Source organism: Thunnus thynnus, chromosome 7 (genome assembly GCF_963924715.1).
Source record: "Thunnus thynnus chromosome 7, fThuThy2.1, whole genome shotgun sequence".
NCBI lineage: Eukaryota > Metazoa > Chordata > Actinopteri > Scombriformes > Scombridae > Thunnus > Thunnus thynnus.
In genome coordinates, this window is record NC_089523.1 from 19,890,291 (window position 1) to 19,912,553 (window position 22,263).

Genomic DNA, 22,263 nt, shown 5'->3' on the forward strand with positions numbered 1-22,263 from the left:
AGATGCTGCTAGATGCACCAATGCTACTCTCCCCACCTTCAAAAAGAAAAAAGCAATAGCACAGCACACCATATCTTTTAATGTACCAATATAATAGAGTTAACAACTCTCTTCACCTATTCAAAGAACAGAGCAAGAGCACAATAACCTTCTCAGTTTACTGATAAACACTAACCGTTACCCATCAAAGGTTAAAATAGCCCTTTAACCAACACAAACATTAAATAACATAGAATAGTGTGACAGAAGATGTTGTGTTGTCTCAATAATTTTGAATTATGAGCTCAAAGTATGAACCAACTGACTGAAATTTTCACCAAAACGGATGAATTTTAAAATAATATTGACCACATTAACTAGACTAGATATCAATGTTTTTGAGGAAATTAGAAAGGGAACTACCACTTTTATTATTGATTGTCCAGTTTCTTGGCAGTTTCAATCTTGACAGGGGATGATGATGATGCATCGCTAACATTAGCTACGTTAGCTAGGTAGCAAACGTTAGCTAGGTAGCAAACGTTAGCTAGCTAGCATGTTTACTTACCTTTCTTTTTTTCTCTCTTTCCTTCTCTGCTCTACCTTTCCTTTTTATTCCGCTGTCATTCTTGCTGCTAAGTCATTAAGCACGAAGTTCACTTGCTGCCAAATGAAATATATAACTGCCAACTACTCTCTCTCTATCTCTCTCTCTACTCTACTGTAAGAATGTTGGACAAAATCCATAGTCCTTAATCTGTGCAAGAACACATGTTCAGCTGAAGTTGTTAGGAAAATCGTGCCACAGCATCAGTAGGAGAGTAATTAAGGAGAGGAGGAATGATTGTGACAATAACCTTTTCACAAATATATTATGAGCATCTAAGTGTCTTTTTTTTGTCCCAGACAGACAAACACTTCCTGTCTCTGTCACTGGGTGTGTTTTAAAGGTTGCCAGAAACTGAACAAAGAGGAGAATTTTTCCTTTGCCACTCCTATCTGAAATCCTCACACTGTTGCAGAGAAACACAGCAAAACAGTCTCCTCTTGACTGCTGGAGCTCTTAGTCAGAGCCAAAAAAGCCCACACAAAAACGTCAGACCAAAATGTACATCCTGTGATTTCAGAAGTACGTTTGTGGTGAAAAACAAAGAGAGGATACAACAATAACTGTTTTTTGTTTTTTTTTACTGAAAACTTAAAAACACATTAGGCACCCAAAGTACTGTATGTGGTGTCACATGTGAGTCAATTAAAAATAAACATGCAATTTAAAATTGTATGTTTATAAGTCAAACATACTGTATTAAAACATGCAATACTAAGTGTTTATGTTGCTTTTATGAAAAATATCTTTGGTTAGATGTAAATTGTTTATGTCTTTCACATACAGTTGTATGAATGAGTAAAGTACAGTACAAATGCAAAACAGATGCTATTTTCACAATTTCTTAGTGTATCACAGTACAAAAATTATATTCACTTGATTAACAACTGAAGCATGAATGCACCAAAGGAGAAAAAAAATAGTTATGGTGAAAAACAAATCAAAGTCACCACAATGGAACCACTAGGTGATAAGGTCATCCACATACATATTTGTATCCCTGATATTTTTGATGAAAGGCAAATTCATTACTAGCTTCATAAATCATGACACGAGCAATATTTTATGCCATTTACATATAAACATACAATCATATGAGTGGAGGACGTGTGCAAACAATTGACATTTCTGAGTAGATCTGGACAAAATTCAAAGGTATATAAAAACAATGAAAATTAGCATAATATTCTGAAAAACAAAACATATTAGCTGTTTAGCTTATGTAAGAATCAAGCTATGTATTGATACACTTGCATGCTGCCACCATGATAGCTAGGAAGTCGGTTACTTTCACACCAAATTAATATTGGTTGTATAGTTTAGACTGCAGAAACCAAGGTTTTAATGCTGTAGCTTTTGTCAAACTTTGGAAAATAATCATAGTAGAATAGGAGGAGTACTTCACAGTGTACAGTTGAATTTGTCACCATATTGGTCAATGTACTAATTACTGTCCTTAGTAACAAGTGGTATAAGGATTACAATTAGAAACTCAGTAAAACATCATAGTAAATAATTCAAGTAATGCCCTGCTACTTTGAAATTTGGGATTGTTTACTTGCTTAATGTCTTACCAGTAGTTGGTTGGTAGGGTTGATATCAATTTTGTCTTTGTCCGTGCATAGCCTCCATCGGAAGAGGAAGAATACACCTAAGGTAACTCACGTAACTCCAAAGTTGTCATATTCATACATTATATCTTCTTAGGTAGCTGACAAGGCACGATTAAGACTACATTCAGAAATCACCTGGGTTTTGGTCAAAATTGGAAAGTGCATAAACCCTGCAGCTTCACTGTGAGGACAGGGCTTTTGGAGGGCTGCATGCAGCCCCAGACCATCATTGCTCATAACACTTAGAAAAAATGAAATCGAGTGACTGAAGGTCAGAGTGGTGTTTGAAATCTGCAAAGAAATTCACATTATGAAAGACGTAGGTCTTGCCAGGGATCAGTTTAGTAGAATCATGAAAGAAGTAGGTCTTGCCAGGGATCAGTTTAGTAGAATTGTAGTGATCAGGTATTTTCAGGAAATGAGGAAAAGCCAGAGGTTTCACCGTTCCGTTTCTTCCATGGATTTTCAGCACGTTTCTGAACACGACGGTGACCAAAGACACACTCTCCACAGTCCCGATGTACACTAAACAGGGATATATACACATACACATTAAATACACAAATCCACATATACTGTATGCATAAACAAAATTTGTTTCCAAGTTCACATGTTCCCCCCCAAAATACTTACTTTCTTTGCAAAGATCTGTTTCATTCAGATTGTTCAGTGACAGAAGTCTGGATTCTGAAAAAGAAGATTTCACAAATTATTGATAGGAAACATACCACTGGACTCAAAATGACAAAAAACAAAGCACAATTCCGTAAGGAAAACATCCAACCTGCACACAACTGACTGACTGGGCTCAGCTTCCCTGCAAAGCATGACCACAGGGTGGAGTTATAGTAGAGGTGACCACAGCATCTGAATCCTGTCTTGATAGAGTAGAGCACCTCGTTGTCCTCACTCGAGCAGCATACACTCTTGACCCAAAGAAGGAATATTATAAACAGTTTGAATGGTCACATTAATTGGCAGCAACAAAATTCTTCTTTGCCATTCTTTCCAGACATATAACATATACAGATATCTGTCTCTCTCATGGATCTCATTGGGGCAGAATTTTAGGCATATACATACATTTACTCTACATTTACTCTAAAGTAAACACATGATTGTGTGTAGGTTTAGATTAGAAATGTTTCTTTCCATTTGGTCTAAGAATATGCGCAGGGTCCTCTGCCTTTGCCCATAACTAAGGAAGGATCTGTAAGTCTTTATTCACAAATAGACTGAGCGATGGTTGCAAGTTTGCCATGCTTTGTCAAACATGTGCAGAAAAATAGACAAAAAGGTGACACAATATTGATACAATATTTCAAGCACACAGAATCTCACATTACCACTGCTTACAGTGAGGTTGCTGTCTTTGGACACCTTTTTACAACTCTGAACAAAAGGTTACTCATGAATGCACTGATGATTTATGACATGTGAAACTTTGGAGTTGTTGAAGGCATATTTTTGTTACATTTGACAGAGCTTTGCTAGTTGTTTCCTATCATTTTTTGACTGCCAAGACAAGCTAAATACACCCTGGGACTACAGTATAATTAAAAAAAAAAGATAGTATGTAAAAAGAAAAATGAGCATATTTCCTCGAAACTACTTCAAGATACATTTTAGGTCATAGATATAAAAAAAAATGAAATGAAATTGTCTCTGACAAAGGAGCCAGTGGACTGTTGTTATTATCATTGTTATCAATAAAACCTACTGATGAGGAGTTATGCAGAATGGATCCACAGCACTGTTCGTCATGTCCTTGCTCGCCTATGGACGTCAGGTTGTACAGTCTCCCTGCACAGCACTTCATCTGTGGGTCTTTAATGTCATAGGCTTTAATCCCACAGCATTTTAAATGAATCTTCTCTCTATTGAGATGTACGTGTGGAGAAACACAGATCTTAATTAATATCAAATGAGGAGGGACAAATAAATAAGGTATATTCTCTATGTAGGGTATCTGCCAATACCAATTATAACACACAATACCAGTGCTCTCTTTTTCCTAAATTCAAAATCTTAATACCTCACTGCATGGAACATTATTTATGTACAGTAAGAAGTAACATGATATCAGGTGTTTCTGTTGCACTGAAAAATTAGTTGGCCGCCCATAAGTGCTGAATAAAGGTAACTAATATTACATGACATGATATTGACAAAGAAACTGTATTTAATGTGGATTGGTTATGTCATACCCAAATCCACCTCTAACTAAGACAGATAATTCTACATTCACAGGAGTATGAGTTAGAATAAGTTTTCTCTGGATGTCACGTTGCAGGATAACTTCTTTGGAGCTATATTAATCAAGTTTTTAGTGCTAAGAGCGGGGGAACGGAAAAAGAGGCTGACAGACAAAAGCCCTATTATCAGGTTGATCTGGCTAACACATTAACAAACACTGCCAACTTACACACCTGGCAGGCACAGAGTTGGCCACCTGACCCAGACAGATACAAAATCCTCTCTCCTTTTGATTCCCACCAACTCCTCCAAAAAAATATCTAGGTTTTTTGCTAGCTAGATGTTTGACTTTCTTCATCAGCTAGTTGCTAACTTTGTCTTTGTGCTGTTTGATGCTGGCCAGGTAGCGTACAGTGTTTGTTTGTGGAAAACAACAAGCTGCTGGAGCTGGAAAAAAGACTGATGAGAGCAGCTGAGAGTTGACCACACAGGAATAAGTAAAGTAATGGTAAAAAGCTGAGAGAGCTGCAGAGTTCGATGGGTAATAATAGTCATTCCCTGTGGATTAATCACCACATGTGGCTGCTTTCATATTACACATTATCACAAATTTACATAATTAAAAATATTGATTACTGCAGCTGTAATCAGAATGCCACACCAAAAACATACAGTTTTTTCCCTGTTAAAGGGACTTTGGGGGGAAGTATTTCCATTTTTGTAACATGCACATATCTGTTTTAAATTTTAAAACTTAAAAAAAAAAAAATTTACCCAGACAAACTCATTGACTCTGTCGCTGCATGCCAGAAACTAAACAAAGAAGAGACCAGGTCATTCTGGCTGCTGGAATGCCCCATGCTTTCGACACTGCGTAAATAAGCCACAGAGAATTTTTTCCTTGCCACTCCTGTCTGAAACCCCAACCCTGTCTCGGAGAAACAAAACAAAATTGTTTCCCACATGTCCTCCAGACTATGGAAAAAAACAGACTCAACTGTTGATCAGCAAGAGGGAAAAAGACCAGACGCCAGACACAGCAATATACTAAGCTAATAAAAAAAGGTCTTCAGTCTCACTGAATCTGTCTTTTCACAGACAAGCATGCACACATGTATGCATTCACCTGTGTCCATCACAGCAGATCTCAGTATCAGGCCGGTAGACTTCTCTCCCACAGCAGTGCTGCTCCAGTCCAGGTAAGCCATGAAACTGAGAAAAACATATAGTCCCTTTAGCCAGGTTGTAAGGAATACTGTCCTCTGAACATTCTTCTCCATCTTCTCTGCCCGCGTACAAGGTGTTATTACAACAGAGAACTCCAGGTTGTGCGAAACTATACAGAGCCTCTCCGCAGCAATTGAAGAATCAGAGAAAATACAGTAAATTGTGCATGAATTCATGAATTCTGACAAAAATATGAGGAAAAAAATGCAGACCAAATGCATAAAAATCTTTTCAAATACTACATTCTACACATAAAATATGTACATGTTGTGCAAGTCTTACCAAGGCATTGTTATATCATCCTTTTGCATACGCACTAACGTTAGCAGGACTTCTTATCCATTAAATAAAAAACACCCTCAAATTCTGTAGTAAGGGGCTGGGAGGAGCTCCGAGCTCTCTCTGTGATGCTGCACCAACACAACAGAGGTTGTTTTCTTTACAGTGATAACTGGGATACTGGGACTTTGTGTAGATTATATTGCAAATATGCTAAACTACTTTATCTACTAGAAATGCTGCCTGCCTGAAGGCCAGCCACTTAGAAAAACAAGCACTGGAATTTTTTTTCTAACCTCTGAAGTTCTTTTTTCTTGGAGTTCAGTGAGTTCATTCTTAACTCCTTTTAAAAAAACCAATTAGAACAAAATTTAGAATAACAAGGAGTGATTGAACTGTTTTTTAGTAGCCTACAACACCCACTGGGGAGGGTAGTTTAAGTTTCTTACAGAAGAACACAAAGTCTGCAGTGAGAAACAGAAAAGGTTATAGGTACATTACTTGATCAATCCAAGGCTTCCCATCAGATACACAGCCGTCACAGCAGACATGTGTACGTGGGTTATACACTGTCGGTACAGCATCACATTGACCTAAACAGAGGGGTGTGTGGGTGTGCAAGGGTGGATACAAGACAGAGAAATTAACAGAAGCAGTGACAGTAACTTGGCAGTAACTTGAGTCTTGGAAGTGGGCCTGGGGATGAATGACTACTGAAAGAGATGACTTCATGGGAAATCACAAAGATAAAGACAACAATAGATGAGGGTGAGAAAAATTCAGCACCACCTGTTAAGGTTTTCTCTAGCAGCTGCAACATTTCTCACGACATAACCCTCTTTGATAAAATATTACATGATGTCATTAAACCTCCAGAGTGCAAATGAAGGGAAAACTTTATGTTTGTGTGGACTCCCATTTTATACTGTTCACAAAAATACACAAAAAAAGATAAATGAAAACTGCAGCAGCAAAGATAGGGAAAGGGAAAGATAGGGAAAGTGGCGAGTTGGAAGTCTTTGACATTCATTATTCATGATTTGTGCCACAGACCCTATTGTTGTTAACATTATTATTACATATTATTACTGATTTTCTATTACAAACATGTTCCCTTGAGTTGCTTATTGATTAGAGGATGACCTGCATGTAATTATGACCTACAGAAGCTTCTTGATGCAGTGACTCATTTGATATTTCAACACTTTTGGTTAACTATTGGGTGTGTCCTGGCATTGTACCTTTTTAAACCATGTGAACAACTTTTGTCACATGTACATCCTGCCCTCTTTCCCCACAGATACCACCCACATCTCCCCTGACATCAATCTTGTACATTAAAAAAATAAGAATTTAATTTTTGTGGTCTATGACCAGACATACTCCACTGTTTCCCTGGAGGTGATAAGAGGACTGGCATTCCAAAGGCATCGGTCAGTGTGGTTTATGTGAAGTCCTTTACCATTCATTCTTCCAAAAGAAAAATGCAGCAGGTGAAAAAGGACAAACCTAACATCAGAATGCAAGTTTAATTCTGTTTCTTATGTTCAGCACAGAGGAGTAAAATGCACAGATGTGCAATAGTCATTTAGCTTCAGGACTGAAGCTGCCCTCTCCGGTAGATTCTTTTTGTACTTCCTGGACTGAATTGTAACAGCCTTTTAGTGTTGCTTGCTCCTGTGTGCTGTCATCTTAAGTGTGGTAATAAATATTTTAAAAAATCATTCATTCAGTGAAGAAAGGGGAAAGGGGGTGATTTATCATTGTTTCAATTACCAAAACAAACTGTGATTACATTTATGTGACCGTTAGCAGCTGTGTGAAATATGACTCTCCCATCAGGAAACAAGTGGAAGGTGCAATTAACAATGAACTTTCTTTTACACATGACCATGATCTTTCCTTAACCTTAACCAAATAGTTTTTGTGCCTAAACCTAACCTAGTATTAACAACAGCTGTGGCAGATCAGCAGACAGTGTTTTGTGACAGTCATATGTAACAGATTTAGAAGGCACTGGCTATGTTGGGTCATCACTAACACATGTTGTTTTGAATCAATAATTTCTCAAACCTTATGCAGGGGAGTTATATTAACTATAATATACAGTATATGCAGTGGAGAAACGTAATGAACACAGCTGCTTCTGTACAGGGGGTCAGTGACTATTAAATATGAAAATTATGTGACTCATATGCTATGGCCACCACAGTCACCAGATCTCAATGCTACACAAACACTAAATGAGGGAATATCTATCGGAGGAATGGTTTCCATGCCTCTGGTAGAGCTTTAGGATGTATGCTAAAGTATGCAATATATGCTCAGGGTGGCCCAATACCTTCCTTTGACACTAATTTGTCACCCAGCAGGTCACCCAAGTTGTGAAATTCCAAAAATAAATAAGTACATAAATAAGTTATTAAAAAGGACTGCTTCTAGTTGATCCTGCTCCCACACCCATATCTTACTTTTCCCATCCCTTTGGAGAGATACTTTCTCCAAAACATGTCATCTGCATACTATATTTTTTTACTGTTGAATCTATCCACACAGTATTTTGTGTCAGAGATAAGGACAATTTGGAACTACGATTAGGCAACACACTTGTGGAAGCAAGGGTTTAAATTGACAAGTTGTAGCAGAGAATCATTTTTCAGAAGCCCATCATCTTTGGCCATTCCTGTATAATGGTTTACCATAAAGACAAAATGAACAATCAGGATATTTTCTTTTCTAATCAACACCTCAGGAGAAAATCTGGGGATGAATTTACAAACTTGGTGATCTGGATTCCTTGACGAGAGAATGCTATTTAACCACTAGCTGCAAGTTAATATCTTTTTTAAGAGCAAAAAATCTTGTGTCTACACATTATTTAGGGGGACAGAAAACCACTTATGTTTTAAAATAAATTATAAAGATTTGGGACTACAGACATTAATTGCATAAAAAGAATAGCTTAACAAGGTCTCCTGAACCAGTAACATGTTAATCTTACTGTATGCTTCAGTTACTTAATGTGTCCACAGACAAATGTCAGTCATGAAAAGATTAACAGCTCTATTAAATAAACCTGCTTGTCAGCTATATCTTATGATGTCATCTTACTCTAATTACTTACTCTAAGCTACATAGACAGGCACCAACATAATAACATAATGTCCCATCAGATAACAACTGACAGATGTAACACCCACACAACCACAGTCATACCTGCACAGCACCAATGGGGCTCTGTTTGGTTTCTCTCACAGCAGCGGAATTCATTCGGATTGTAACATGATGACCCACAGAGGTGTGTCTGAGGCTTGGTGCTGTGGATTTAAAAAGATAAGCAAAAAAATAAACACAAAAGCAGCAACACAATGCATGGACACACAATTCCTTATATATATAGTTGTGTTGGTCTCAGTATGACAAGTAAAACCTTACCAGTTGGGCTGGGAGCTTGGTTTCTAAAAAACAAAACAAAAATTATGTAAATATATTATAGGGCAACACACTACTACACAACTCTGACCCCTATCATCATTATCAATACAATATACACTATGGCTTTAAAGCTGATCATGATCCTGTTGAATTAACACAGTCTCAACAAAAACATTATGAGCCTCACAAAGGTCAGCTTTATTGCAGAACTACTGTAGTGGATTTAATTATACTGTAAGGTGTTCTGTTTATTTACCCCCTTTATATTATATTGTATGCAGAACACCAAAATGAAAACAAAATGACTTTTGTTGTGATTTGGCGCTATATAAATAAAATTTGATTGATTGATTGATTGAATAAGGAACATATATGAGTGAAGTTATTGTTATGGTTAGCTGTTGAGACTCTTATAACATGAACTGAAGAGAGGCGTTTGTTTCTTACCTGTTGTTGCGCACCTGTAGACAGAGAGCACATTGTACTTTTAGGATGGAATACATGTCATTTCAGCAGAAAAACAAAGTGCATGCATTGTATTCATTGTATTCAGTCATTGTAAAACCATAGGCGTTGGTGTCAGTGACACATCCTGCATGTCAAGACATTTGCCTTAATCACTCTCTGGCTCCTGGAGACTCTGAACACCAGAAAAAAAAACCTGACCAACAAAATAAATCACACATGTCTGTGTTAGGGAGATAAAGTATGGCTTTCCAAAGAAACAGATTGAGGAAATAAGAACAAGTATTGCATTGTTGGAGGTCCCACCAGCCGCATCATTCAAACACACGGCAATCATTTCTCCTCAAATAAGTAAAGGAAATCTGTGATTAAAAATCAGATTGCAGTGTTATTTATGTCATTAAAAGGCTATATATTCAATGAGGGTCTATCATCACCAACATGTCTATGTAATAATTCGAAGTTACTGCTTTCTCATTTCATGGGGGTGAATTGCAGTGGGCATGCAAACTTAAAAATGTTTACTAGAAAATATAAACCTGAGGGTACAACTTAAACTGATTTGCATGTTTCCTGTGTGTTTTTTATTGTCTACCGTTTGCTGTTGTGCTTTTATATGTTTTAATTGTGTCCTGCCTAAGGGACTGGAGATGAAAATTAGCTCAAGCTAACTCTGGTGCAGTACATCATGGGACTGTACATGGTCCCAAAAAATACAATACAATAACATTAAACTGCCTTATATAGATAAGGGATGATGGCCAGACACACCTAACTCCTTTGAACACCGTTGTGAACAGATGGACGCCTTCTTTAAAACATCGTCTGCCTCATAGCAGCACTCTGTCTTGGTGTTGTACAGCTCATGTCCACAGCATTGCTCATCTGGTGATTTCCTGATCAAGACCGTCTCGTTCGGACCACAACACGGCCGCTCTTCTTCATCAAAAGCCACTGTGGAAAAGATCATGAGTATACTTAAAACTGTATCATGCCACAAGTCAGGGTACAAGCTATCATGTATCCTGCAGACAACAAGTGAACAGAAGATGCATTACATGAACAATTGTGCAAGTCTGAGCTAAAACAGTTGCAACATAAGCAGAATGAAGATTTTTTTTGTCGTCTCCTTCAATAGTTTTGTGTCAGAAAATCATCTTATCTACATGTGACGTAAGGAAAAATACCCAATAAGTTATATGTATTTGTAATGGTGCAGCTGCTATTGCTGACATTATTTCAATTCATCCATAAATTGTGTCCATGCTCTGCTCACCTTTACCACAACATTGGGCATTTGGCACAGGTCTGACTATGATAATTGACTGGCAGCATATTTCATTGAGTGAGTTGAAGGCCTTCAGTCCACAGAAATCTGACACCGTTTTACTTATACCCTGCGTGATATTAACTGTGAAACAGAGATCAAGTCAAGATACAAACATCAGCACTATAGTTGAACAGTGCTACACTTGGGGGTGGCTGTGGCTCAGAAGGACGAGAGTGTGGGTAGTTCGATCCCCAACTGCTCCTGTCCATATGTCGATGTGTCCTTGGTTCAAGATACTGAACCCAAATTGGTTGTGCCAGCACCTTGCATGGTAGCTTGCCACCATCCAAGTGTGACTTTGTGCATGAATGTGAGAGTGAATGGGTGAATGAGCAGCAGGAACATTGTAAGCACTTTGGATGGTGGATGGGTGAAACACATGTCATTTCTAATCAGTTTCCTCAATGTGACTTAAGCGGAAAGTGTCTTTAAAAGTAAAATATAATTGTCATTTTTAACAAAGTTGGTATATATACGGTCTATTGCAGTTTTATTTTATTGTAATTTTAATCAATCCCACTGTTCACAGTTTTTTTGACGTAGCTGTGACTCAAAGCATATTTTTATGCTTCAAGTCTGTGCAGCTATTGCATATTTGGCTCTGAGAACTGCCAAACAGTAACAGCACTGTGTCTGAAAGCATTCCTGTGTACTGACGGAGTCTATGCACAGGAATGCGTAGACATGGCACGAAACAATAGCCCTGATATTTTTAGTTATATAGTCTACCCTAACTGATATGAAATATGGTGGGAAAAATATTAAAAACAATACAGTTCAACAGCACCACAAATTACAGCCTCCAAAATGACTCTGAAGTTGAATCAACACCTCTCTAAAACAGATTCAACAAAAATGGAACATTATTACATTCATTAATGTAAATTTAATGATAGGCTGTTGTATTACACTGCACTCGTTTTCAATAGGTGTCATCAGGTAGGTGTATTACCTTCTGCTGTTTGTAACTCTGCCAGCATTTACGTTGCTGTGTGTTATTCTATTCATGTGACAGGTTTTACAGTTTCAATTGAATTGTAAAAACAAAACCACAAAAATATTTGAAGAAGGCTTTTCACATGGATAAGTAACAACACAAAGGTGTTCTTTGTGTTCATGAGCATCAAGAGGTTTATGATAGATGATAGACCACAACACAGCTGCTTTTTCTATCAAAAGCCACTGTGGTAAAGATCATGATTATACTTAACACTTTATCACACCACATCTCAGGGTACAAGCTACCACAAATCCTGCAGACAACAAGTGCTTGGATAGAAAAGAACAGAAGATGCATTACATGGACAATTGTGCAAGTACTTCTGTATTTTGTGTATAATTGTCATTTGTAACAAAGTATGTATACGTTCGGTTGCCAATTTTGTTTTATTAATCAATCCAACTGTCTGCACAGGCTGCATAGCAGCTAACCCTTTACATGTGTGGCTGTAACCCAAAGCCTATTTTTAAGCTTCAAGTCTATTTTCTTCCGTTTAATGCTAGATTCCTTGACGCCAAGCGAAGGGTCACATCCAAAAATCTGTGTAAAATGGCTTTATTCTTCTCAAGTTCAGTCTGCAGGTGTTTTTGAAAGTGAGAATCAGCTCCTGTTGCGGCCAATAATGAGTACTGAAGGCTTTTCCATTATAAATAGCATTGCTTATGGGGCTTGTGTGTCTCATGTTCAGGAATTTTTTTGTACATTTTTTGCCATTTGATGTTTGCTAGCTTAACTCCGTCCTTGCTGTTCAACACACTTGTGGATGGTTTTGTCTGCTCATGAGAGAAAAGATGGCATGGGATGAAATACAGAGCCTGTCCACTCTCACTGTAAAGAAGCCAGTGCACATTAAAAATAATTTGGGAATGGTTTCCCTTCCATATCTTTGGCTAGATCTACTTTTTCTGCACTTCTGTTAGCCCATTTGTGAACTATTCTGTATTTTGTTGAGTAGTAAGCTTCTCTGACCACAGTCATGGATCATCTGGCAAATACTCTTCAGGGTTCCAGCTAGTTCCAGCAGTACATCAAATAGTAACATTTATGTTTAACACTGTACATGGTCCCAAAAAATACAATGCAATAACATTAAACTGCCTTATATAGATAAGGGATGATGGTCAGACACACCTGACTCCTTTGAACACCGTTGTGAACAGATGGGCTCCTTCTTTAAAACATCTCCTTCCTGAAAGCAGCACTCTGTCTTGGTGTTGTACAGCTCATGTCCACAGCATTGCTCATCTGGTGATTTCCTGATCAAGACCGTCTCGTTCGGACCACAACACGGCTGCTTTTCTTCATCAAAAGCCATTGTGGAAAAGATCATGAGTATACTTAAAACTGTATCATGCCACAAGTCAGGGTACAAGCTATCATGTATCCTGCAGACAACAAGTGAACAGAAGATGCATTACATGGACAATTGTGCGAGTCTGAGCTAAAACAGTTGCAACATAAGCAGAATGAAGATTTTTTTTTGTCGTCTACTTCAATAGTTTTGTGTCAGAAAATCATCTTATCTACATGTGACATAAGGAAAAATACCCAATAAGTTATATGTATTTGTAATGGTGCAGCTGCTATTGCTGACATTATTTCAATTCATCCATAAATTGTGTCCATGCTCTGCTCACCTTTACCACAACATTGGGCATTTGGCACAGGTCTGACTATGATAATTGACTGGCAGCATATTTCATTGAGTGGGTTGTAGGCCTTCAGTCCACAGCAATCTGACACCGTTTTACTTATACCCTGCGTGATATTAACTGTGAAACAGAGATCAAGTCAAGATACAAACATCAGCACTATAGTTGACCTGTGCTACACTTGGGGGTGGCTGTGGCTCAGGAGGACGAGAGGGTGGGTAGTTCGATTCCCAACTGCTCCTGTCCATATGTCGATGTGTCCTTGGGCAAGATACTGAACCCAAATTGGTTGTGCCAGCACCTTGCATGGTAGCTTGCCACCATCCAAGTGTGACTTTGTGCATGAATGTGAGAGTGAATGGGTGAATGAGCAGCAGAAACATTGTAAGCACTTTGGATGGTGGATGGGTGAAACACATGTCATTTCTAATCAGTTTCCTCAATGTGACTTAAGCGGAAAGTGTCTTTAAAAGTAAAATATAATTGTCAGTTTCCAGTCTGCAGGTGTTTTTGAAAGTGAGAATCAGCTCCTGTTGCGGCCAATAATGAGTACTGAAGGCTTTTCCATTATAAATAGCATTGCTTATGGGGCTTGTGTGTCTCATGTTCAGGAATTTTTTTGTACATTTTTTGCCATTTGATGTTTGCTAGCTTAACTCTGTCCTTGCTGTCCAACACACTTGTGGATGGTTTTGTCTGCTCATGAGAGAAAAGATGGCATGGGATGAAATACAGAGCCTGTCCACTCTCACTATAAAGAAGCCAGTGCACATTAAAAATAATTTGGGAATGATTTCCCTTCCATATCTTTGGCTAGATCTCCTTTTTCTGCACTTCTGTTAGCCCGTTTGTGAACTATTCTGTATTTTGTTGAATAGTAAGCTTCTCTGACCACAGTCATGGATCATCTGGCAAATACTCTTCAGGGTTCCAGCTAGTTCCAGCAGTACATCAAATAGTAACATTTATGTTTAACACTGTACATGGTCCCAAAAAATACAATGCAATAACATTAAACTGCCTTATATAGATAAGGGATGATGGTCAGACACACCTGACTTCTTTGAACACCATTGTGAACAGATGGACGCCTTCTTTAAAACATCGTCTGCCTCATAGCAGCACTCTGTCTTGGTGTTGTACACCTCATGTCCACAGCATTGCTCATCTGGTGATTTCCTGGTCAAGACCGTCTCGTTCGGACCACAACACAGCTGCTTTTCTTCATCAAAAGCCACTGTGGAAAAGATCATGATTATACTTAAAACTGTATCATGCCACAAATCAGGGTACAAGCTACCATGTATCCTGCAGACAACAAGTGAACAGAAGATGCATTACATGAACAATTGTGCAAGTCTGAGCTAAAACAGTTGCAACATAAGCAGAATAAAGTTTTTTTTGTCGTTTACTTCAATCGTTTTGTGTCAGAAAATCATCTTATCTATATGTGATGTAAGGAAAAATACCCAATAAGTTATATGTATTTGTAATGGTGCAGCTGCTATTGCTGACATTATTTCAATTCATCCATAAATTGTGTCCATGCTCTGCTCACCTTTACCACAACATTGGGCATTTGGCACAGGTCTGACTATGATAGTTGACTGGCAGCATATTTCATTGAGTGAGTTGAAGGCCTTCAGTCCACAGCAATCTGACACCATTTTGCTTATACCCTGCGTGATATTAACTGTGAAACAGAGATCAAGTCAAGATACAGACATCAGCACTATAGTTGAACAGTGCTACACTTGGGGGTGGCTGTGGCTCAGGAGGACGAGAGGGTATTTGAAGAAGGCTTTTCACATAGTGTTCTTTGTGTTCATGAGCATCAAGAGGTTTATGATAGATCTAACTCTTCATTCAGCGAATGAAGAGACTCTGAAGGATAGACACATGTATCAACTAAATTGCATAAAACCAAAATTCCTCATTACCTGTCGTGGTGTTTTCATGTTTTACTTTACAACAAGTGGCTACGGCAGGGTTGAAAACCTCCTGTCCACAACATGACAACTCTGCCTCTGCGCCTTGATGAAGTTGATTCTCACAGCACACAGCCTCGCGGGTGTCATACTCTGTAGACATGCAGGTTTTTCTGGAAGGCATAGATAATATAACCCCGGCTATCACAAACAAGTCACAAATATTCTATAGATAGTGCTGTAAACATGTGGAAAATGCAGTTATTTTACAGATAAACCGATAGCATCCTGTGTCACCGATCCACATTTCACCCTTATCCTTTGCAATACTGCCCTCTGATGGACTGTAACTAGACAGGTACCCAAGATACACTGTATCTGTGTACTAAGCCTGCAACTAACAATTGTATTCATTAATTGATTAATCGATTATTGTGTGATTGCTGAAAGCAATCACACAATAATCTGCTGCGTACTTTGTGCTATAAAAACCATTTAAACGTCAATCTGTACAACTCATTCAGCAGATGTGTGCTTGTATTTTTCTGAAATGAAATGAAACATGTTTCAGCGATTTTATATAATTTTTTAAATCATTAAAATTTATAATGGCAGTCTATGGGACGAACCATCCAACTGAGTTGGAACCTTTGTCACTTTGACACTCAACTGCTTGGACATCTCTTATCCTACAGACGCCATTCAAACTTTAAAATGTTCACAAAACTTTGAATTTTCAAAGTTATCAGATTGTTAAGTGATATCTTTTTTAGTTTTTCAGCAATTTAAGCCCAAAGTCGGGGGTTTTGCAGACTTTGCCAGGTCTCACCAGTGTGTCATGTGATCAGGCACAGTGGAGAGCACAGATAATTTTAGACCAGAAAAAAAATTCTAAACAGCTTTCACTTCCACAGTTTTAACTCCTCAAGCACATATCCTGCCTCAGTATGTTGCCACAAGCCTCTTCTCTCTCAAAATGTAAATACATTTCACATAGGACTTATAGCTTTTGAGATCTGAACCTTAATTGATAGAGAGTTCCTGTCATGTTGTCATTGACTGCAATACAGTCTGCAGGATGTGTGTCTCCTCTCACTCCAGTTTCTTAAACTTACAGATTCTCTCTTCCTTCAAACACTTTTTACACATATCATTCATTCTCATGTTAAACTAGTCTTGCTTTCCCTAATGATGTACAAATCTCTGGGCTTCAAGCTCTAGTTTGAGACAAATACATTTTCCTCATCAAAATGGAGATTTTTTTCCTCTCATTTTTGTGAATGTCTGTTGGCTCAGTGTTTTAGAACACTGTTCTCCTGATCAGTGTCACCTTAGATGACAAGGTTATGTGTTTGATACCCGCTCACTGCAGTGCTCCTCATAATATTGCTCTCATGTACAAAGTTGCTTTCCATCTCTATCATGTACCATAGTTCAGTTCCACTCTAGCTTACCTTAACATTATTACCTAAAATGCAGATTGATATGCTTGTTAAATACATCTTTTCCTGATCTACAGGGCATGTCTGAGTAGTTCAGTGGTTTAAGGTCATGTTGCTTCTTAACTCCTTTTAAATCAAAAGACTGTGAGTTCGAGTCCCGCTTAGGGTAGAACTCAGTAGAGTTGAAGGATGCACAGTTGATGTCAATCTCCTTGCTGAGCTGAACTGCTTTTTTGTCAATTTCATGCAATTGACAAATTGCATGAAATTGTGATTAATAAATCGATTACTCATTAACTGATTAATCGTCTGGTCTATAAAATGTTAGAAATGGTTAAAACATGTCGATCACTGTTTCCCCAAGCTCAAGGTGACATCCTCAAATGTCTTGTTTTGTCCCAACCAAAAGTCCACAACACAAAGATATTCAGTTTACTGTCATAAAAAACAGAAAATATTCTCAAGTGAGAAGCTGTAATCAAATAATTTTAGTATTTTTTTCTTAAAAATGACTTAAAATGAGTAATCAGTTATCATAATAGTTGCTGATTAATTCTCTGTCAATTGACTAATCGATTAATCAACGAATCTTTGTAGCTCTGGTATGTACAGTATTCACCAGCACCAGTGGCGGCTGGTGACTCCAAAAATTGAGGAGGACAGGAGGTAAATGAACATGGAATCTTACAACAAACGCATCATACTATATCATAGTCCTCCCACCTGATGAAATCAGAGGGGTGGGGAGCAATTTTATATGCCAATAAAACAATTTGCTTTTAAGAACAACAACCCCTGAGTGGTGAAAAGGCTGCTTCTTTAAAGACATTTAGCATATACATATTGTTTCTAAACAAAGAAGTGTTCATTTTAGCTGTGGAGTGTGTCAGAATGTGTCATTTTACCAACAAGGTAAAATTCAAATTTATAGTATTGTTCTATTGTGACAGCAGATTTATGTTCTCATCAGTACTGTTATTATTCTAGTTACTTTAAGATTACTACTCAATATGCAGCTCAGGTTAAAAACGAACTGAAGAAATTGTCACAAGCAATTAGCCAGACCTCCTGCACACTCATTCACTAATCACACAACATCAACAGGTGACTGAACAACCACTCAATTAAAAACTGGATAAATTCCAAATGAATGAGTGAGTCCAGACAGCTCACTGTAACTTCAACAAGCAAACCTCCTACTGCACATTATATGGTCTCTGCTGCATTCTTGTTAAGGAGATAATTTCGCACAACATCCACAGAGACATTTAACTATCAGAGATTAAATTAGCGACCAAAGAGACAGAGAGAGAGAAGCTGTATCTGATTCACGTTATATGACGTCTTCTTCTTTCTATCATGGAGATGAAGTATTTATGTCATAACATCCATTTGTAGCTGTTGGTCATCTTGTTTGTTAGTTAACAGAACTTTGTGGCTGCTGGTTAACCAGTTTGATATCATTAGCAACAATGACAAACAACCTAACTCTCCTGGTTGTTTCTCCGGTAGCTTGTTTCTCCAGCCTCCCTGGCGGCATCCTGTCACTGCTGCGCCGCACAGTCCAGATCCATTCTCCTGTTAGCTTAACAACAGTCCTTAACAGTCCTTCCATGGATGTATAAAGAGTCCTTCAGGCTGCTACAACAAGCTAACTGTTGTGTTGGCTAACACAAGGAGCTATCTACTGCTTGTTATCTACTGCTGCTACTCTGCCTTACAGTGGAGAGAATTGAAAATGAAATCTGGAAACTATCATTGGACCAACGAGATGTCAATATTGCATTCTGATGGTTGATTGGTTAGGGAGAATGTCCTCCCTTGGAGCGTCATTTTACGTGTCTTGGCCAATCATAGATTAGCATGAAAAAAATGAAGTACATTAAATTGATGTAGGCGATCCCGCCCTAAGGAGGACAGCAGACACCCGTCCCATGGATGTATAATAAGAGCTGGATAGGGCGCAGCTGCTCAGCCTTGCAGCCAATTTTTCACAGTGGCCACTTGCGGTACTGCAGTGAAAAATCCCCCTGCGGCCCAAAAAGGATTTTCCCTATAGACCACCATTGTGAAAGAGATGCCTGTAAAACTGTTGACAGAACCCCTCAAACTGCAGACGTCAATCATGACTCTTTCTGTTAAGAAATTTTGATTTGATTTTATGTTTGTAAAACTTTCCTCGAGCTGAGAAAAGCGATTTAAAAATCTGTGACATCATCACAATGTAAAGTCATGGAAGTGTATGGGCAGAGCAGGAGCTCGCGGGCGGGGCCAGCGGGTGGAAACACTACTGCCATATTCAGTGGGCCGCACAACACGGAAGCAAACCCGGCAGCTAGAAACTTTTTTGGCGTATGCGCCAGGTGAGGCTGTGAGGCCAATTTGACATAGCGGTTAAACCGTGTATAAGAGCCGCACAGTTGAATTGTTTTATCCCCATTCAAGTTAGCCAGAGGGCTAAACTGGAAGTAGCCGGCTCGGCCGGCGTAGGCCACTACTGCCACTACTCCAATTATGTTTTCATCCTGGGTTATAAATACTCGAGGAGGACTCGTGACAAGTGCCAGTTGTTCAACTTTCTGTTGGGCCAAGCTAAGATGGCCGTTTATATCAGCAGAAAGAACAAGATAAATGGTTCTTTGAATTTTGATGTTATCACCATACTAATCAAAAATGATAACAAGCAGACTGAAAATTGATCACAACTATTACAGGTTGATGAATGATGTGGACTGTTTTTTCTCTGTGTGGTGTTATAAAAATGTTCTGTGTTCCATTGATGAGGAGGAGCTCTGTTTTGGGGACATGCTGGGCTGAATATTTTGGTGTTGTTTTTTAATGCTCTATTGGTTTGATGACTAGGTAAATAAAGGTTTTTGAAAATTCAAAAATTCTCTCTCTCTCTCTCTCTCTATCTCTCCCTCTCTCTCTGGTGCTCTGAGCTCTCTCTCTCTCTCTCTCTCTCTATCTCTCCCTCTCACTCGCTGGTGCTCTGAGCTCTCTCTCTCTCTCTCTCTCTCTATCTCTCCCTCTCACTCGCTGGTGCTCTGAGCTCTCTCTCTCTCTCTCTCTCTCTCTCTCTCTCTCTCTCTCTCTCTCGTCTTTTTTAAAATGAGTTGGGAAGCCCTGAGCAAAGTCTAACTTTACTTTTAACGTTATCAGTCGAAGAGAAATGTCCTCCCCTCGTCCTATTAACGTCTTTGTGCTCCCTTATGGCAGAGTTTACAACTCTGATCAGTCCGATCTCCGGTTGTGATTGGCCGCACAGCCTGATTTGGTCTAGAGTCGATAGGTGTTGGTCTATTTGATTGCCTGTGCTCAAAGAATAAATTCATTATATTATTTCACCTGAGGACGGAGTGCCTCAGTTTCCCCCCCAAGATTGTCTGCACCACTTAAGGACAAATATTTAGCAAGACTTCCTGGATTTTTTTTTTTATTTTTTTTTTTTGCATTTTCACCTGCACCACTAAAGAGCACCTGTCACATGAGCCATCGGAACCATGCAGCGCTTCCGCCTCCTGTTGTAAACTATTAGAAAGACATGAGACAGCATGGCCCAAACTGTTGGTGAGATTTTAACCCTTTAACCCTGGGCACGAGGGTCAGGGGGCAAAATGGTTAGGAGTGATCCTCTAGAGATTGTGAATAATGGCAAATGTGTCCGATAATCGTCTTGCAGATGGATTTTTACGAAGACTGTTGTCAGGACTTTAGTATCAACCTCAAAACAGCATGTACTGTAGGTGCATCCCACGCACAGTTTAATTATGTCTTCCTCCTCCCCTAATCTTAATTCCAGTCTACTTTCCAGAACCACTTCTCAAAAACAGCCCTTTGAATGTCTTTTGCAAAAACTTCCTCACAATGACAGATGTACAAGAGCGAGTACACACACACACACACACACACACACACACACACACACACACACACACACGCACACACACACACACAAACAGGGCATAATGAAGGTACACCTACCTGTAACAGTCCTTTTTTGACGCTGCATCCGCTCCAGTGGCAAACTCTGTCAACAAACAGAAATTCCCTCTTAGGTAACCGAGTCATCCAGAATAGCACGACAGTGTAACTGATTAAATTGGAAACTTTTTGGGAGGGATCACTCGTTCGGGATCAAATGAAATGATTGGATTTCGTTTGCAAGCAACAAGTGTCAAGTAATGCATGGGTAAAGTAAGATACACAGGCATGTAGAAGCCCATAGTCATGGTGATTGGACTCAATGGACCGTTCATTCACAGCCTCTGTACCCTGTATCCTGTCTGATCTAACATCCTTTCACCCAGCTATTCCAATCAAAGAAAATTAACTTACCACAAACGTTGACTAAGCTGCAAATCAGCCAAACTGAAATTAACGTAACCAGAAACATGATTAGTTATTGGTTACAAACTATCACTGAAAGAAAACTAAATCCATTTGTTTAAAGGTGCGTCCGTACCTAATCTGAAAGCCCAAAGCGACAACATGTTGGAGCCTTGTTTGTTAATCTGCCAGCCTGGTAAACCAGAGAGTGAGATGCAAAAAGATGCAAAGATATGAGCCTAAATAGTAACAATTGGCCACTCCTCCTTAATGTGATATCGCCTAAAAATATGACATCATTGTAAACATGTGGAGCAAAGGTCAAACGTTCACAATAGACGGACCAACCCCTGAGCATAATCAATTAACAAATACAGAAATATGTTTTTATTAGCTTTATTCAGTTCAAATGTCACATATGTATAAAATTAAATTAAGTACATTTGTGTAAGTTGAACTGATAAGATATTGGAAGACTGCACAACATTTCTCTAATATCACACAGTTTTCTTCATGTATGTTATCAATCCATCTCATTTTGTCATCCTTTTTGTTCACGCCGTAGGCTATTTCTGTCAATTCCTCCTCTGTTGCTCTTTCTGAGGTTTCTTCAATTTTTTCCTTTTAAATGATGTTGTCAGGGAGTTTTTTCCTTATCCGAACCAAGGATCACAGGATAGATTATGTTGTATTTATATTGTTATACAGATTGTAATGCAAATTTGTGATTTGTGATAATGGGTTGTACAAAGAAAAATTTGACACCGTTATGAGCACTAAT

The 22,263-nt window shown here is 38.6% G+C and overlaps 1 protein-coding gene across 2 annotated transcripts; it reads right to left on the reverse strand.

Annotated features, from left to right (window-relative positions):
• Positions 1 to 1,607: 1,607 nt before the first annotated feature.
• On the reverse strand, positions 1,608 to 21,677 carry si:ch211-195m9.3 (uncharacterized). Of its 2 annotated transcripts, XM_067594796.1 has the most exons (18): positions 21,619 to 21,677; positions 21,492 to 21,524; positions 21,138 to 21,183; positions 15,724 to 15,884; positions 15,342 to 15,476; positions 14,838 to 15,020; positions 13,263 to 13,430; positions 11,078 to 11,212; positions 10,573 to 10,755; positions 9,784 to 9,797; positions 9,337 to 9,359; positions 9,118 to 9,218; positions 6,403 to 6,494; positions 5,522 to 5,607; positions 3,918 to 4,076; positions 2,984 to 3,129; positions 2,833 to 2,886; positions 1,608 to 2,724 (listed from the first exon to the last, which is right to left on the reverse strand). In XM_067594796.1, exons 1-18 carry the CDS (start codon positions 21,644 to 21,646, stop codon positions 2,426 to 2,428), a joined length of 2,046 nt encoding a protein of 681 aa, XP_067450897.1. In that variant the 5' UTR covers positions 21,647 to 21,677; the 3' UTR covers positions 1,608 to 2,425. The 2 variants fall into 2 exon arrangements, with proteins under 2 accessions (XP_067450897.1, XP_067450896.1); XM_067594795.1 differs by lacking the exons at positions 21,138 to 21,183; positions 21,492 to 21,524; positions 21,619 to 21,677 and adding an exon at positions 18,638 to 18,894 and having other exon boundaries at positions 2,984 to 3,125; positions 3,920 to 4,076.
• Between the last annotated feature and the right edge of the window lie 586 nt (positions 21,678 to 22,263).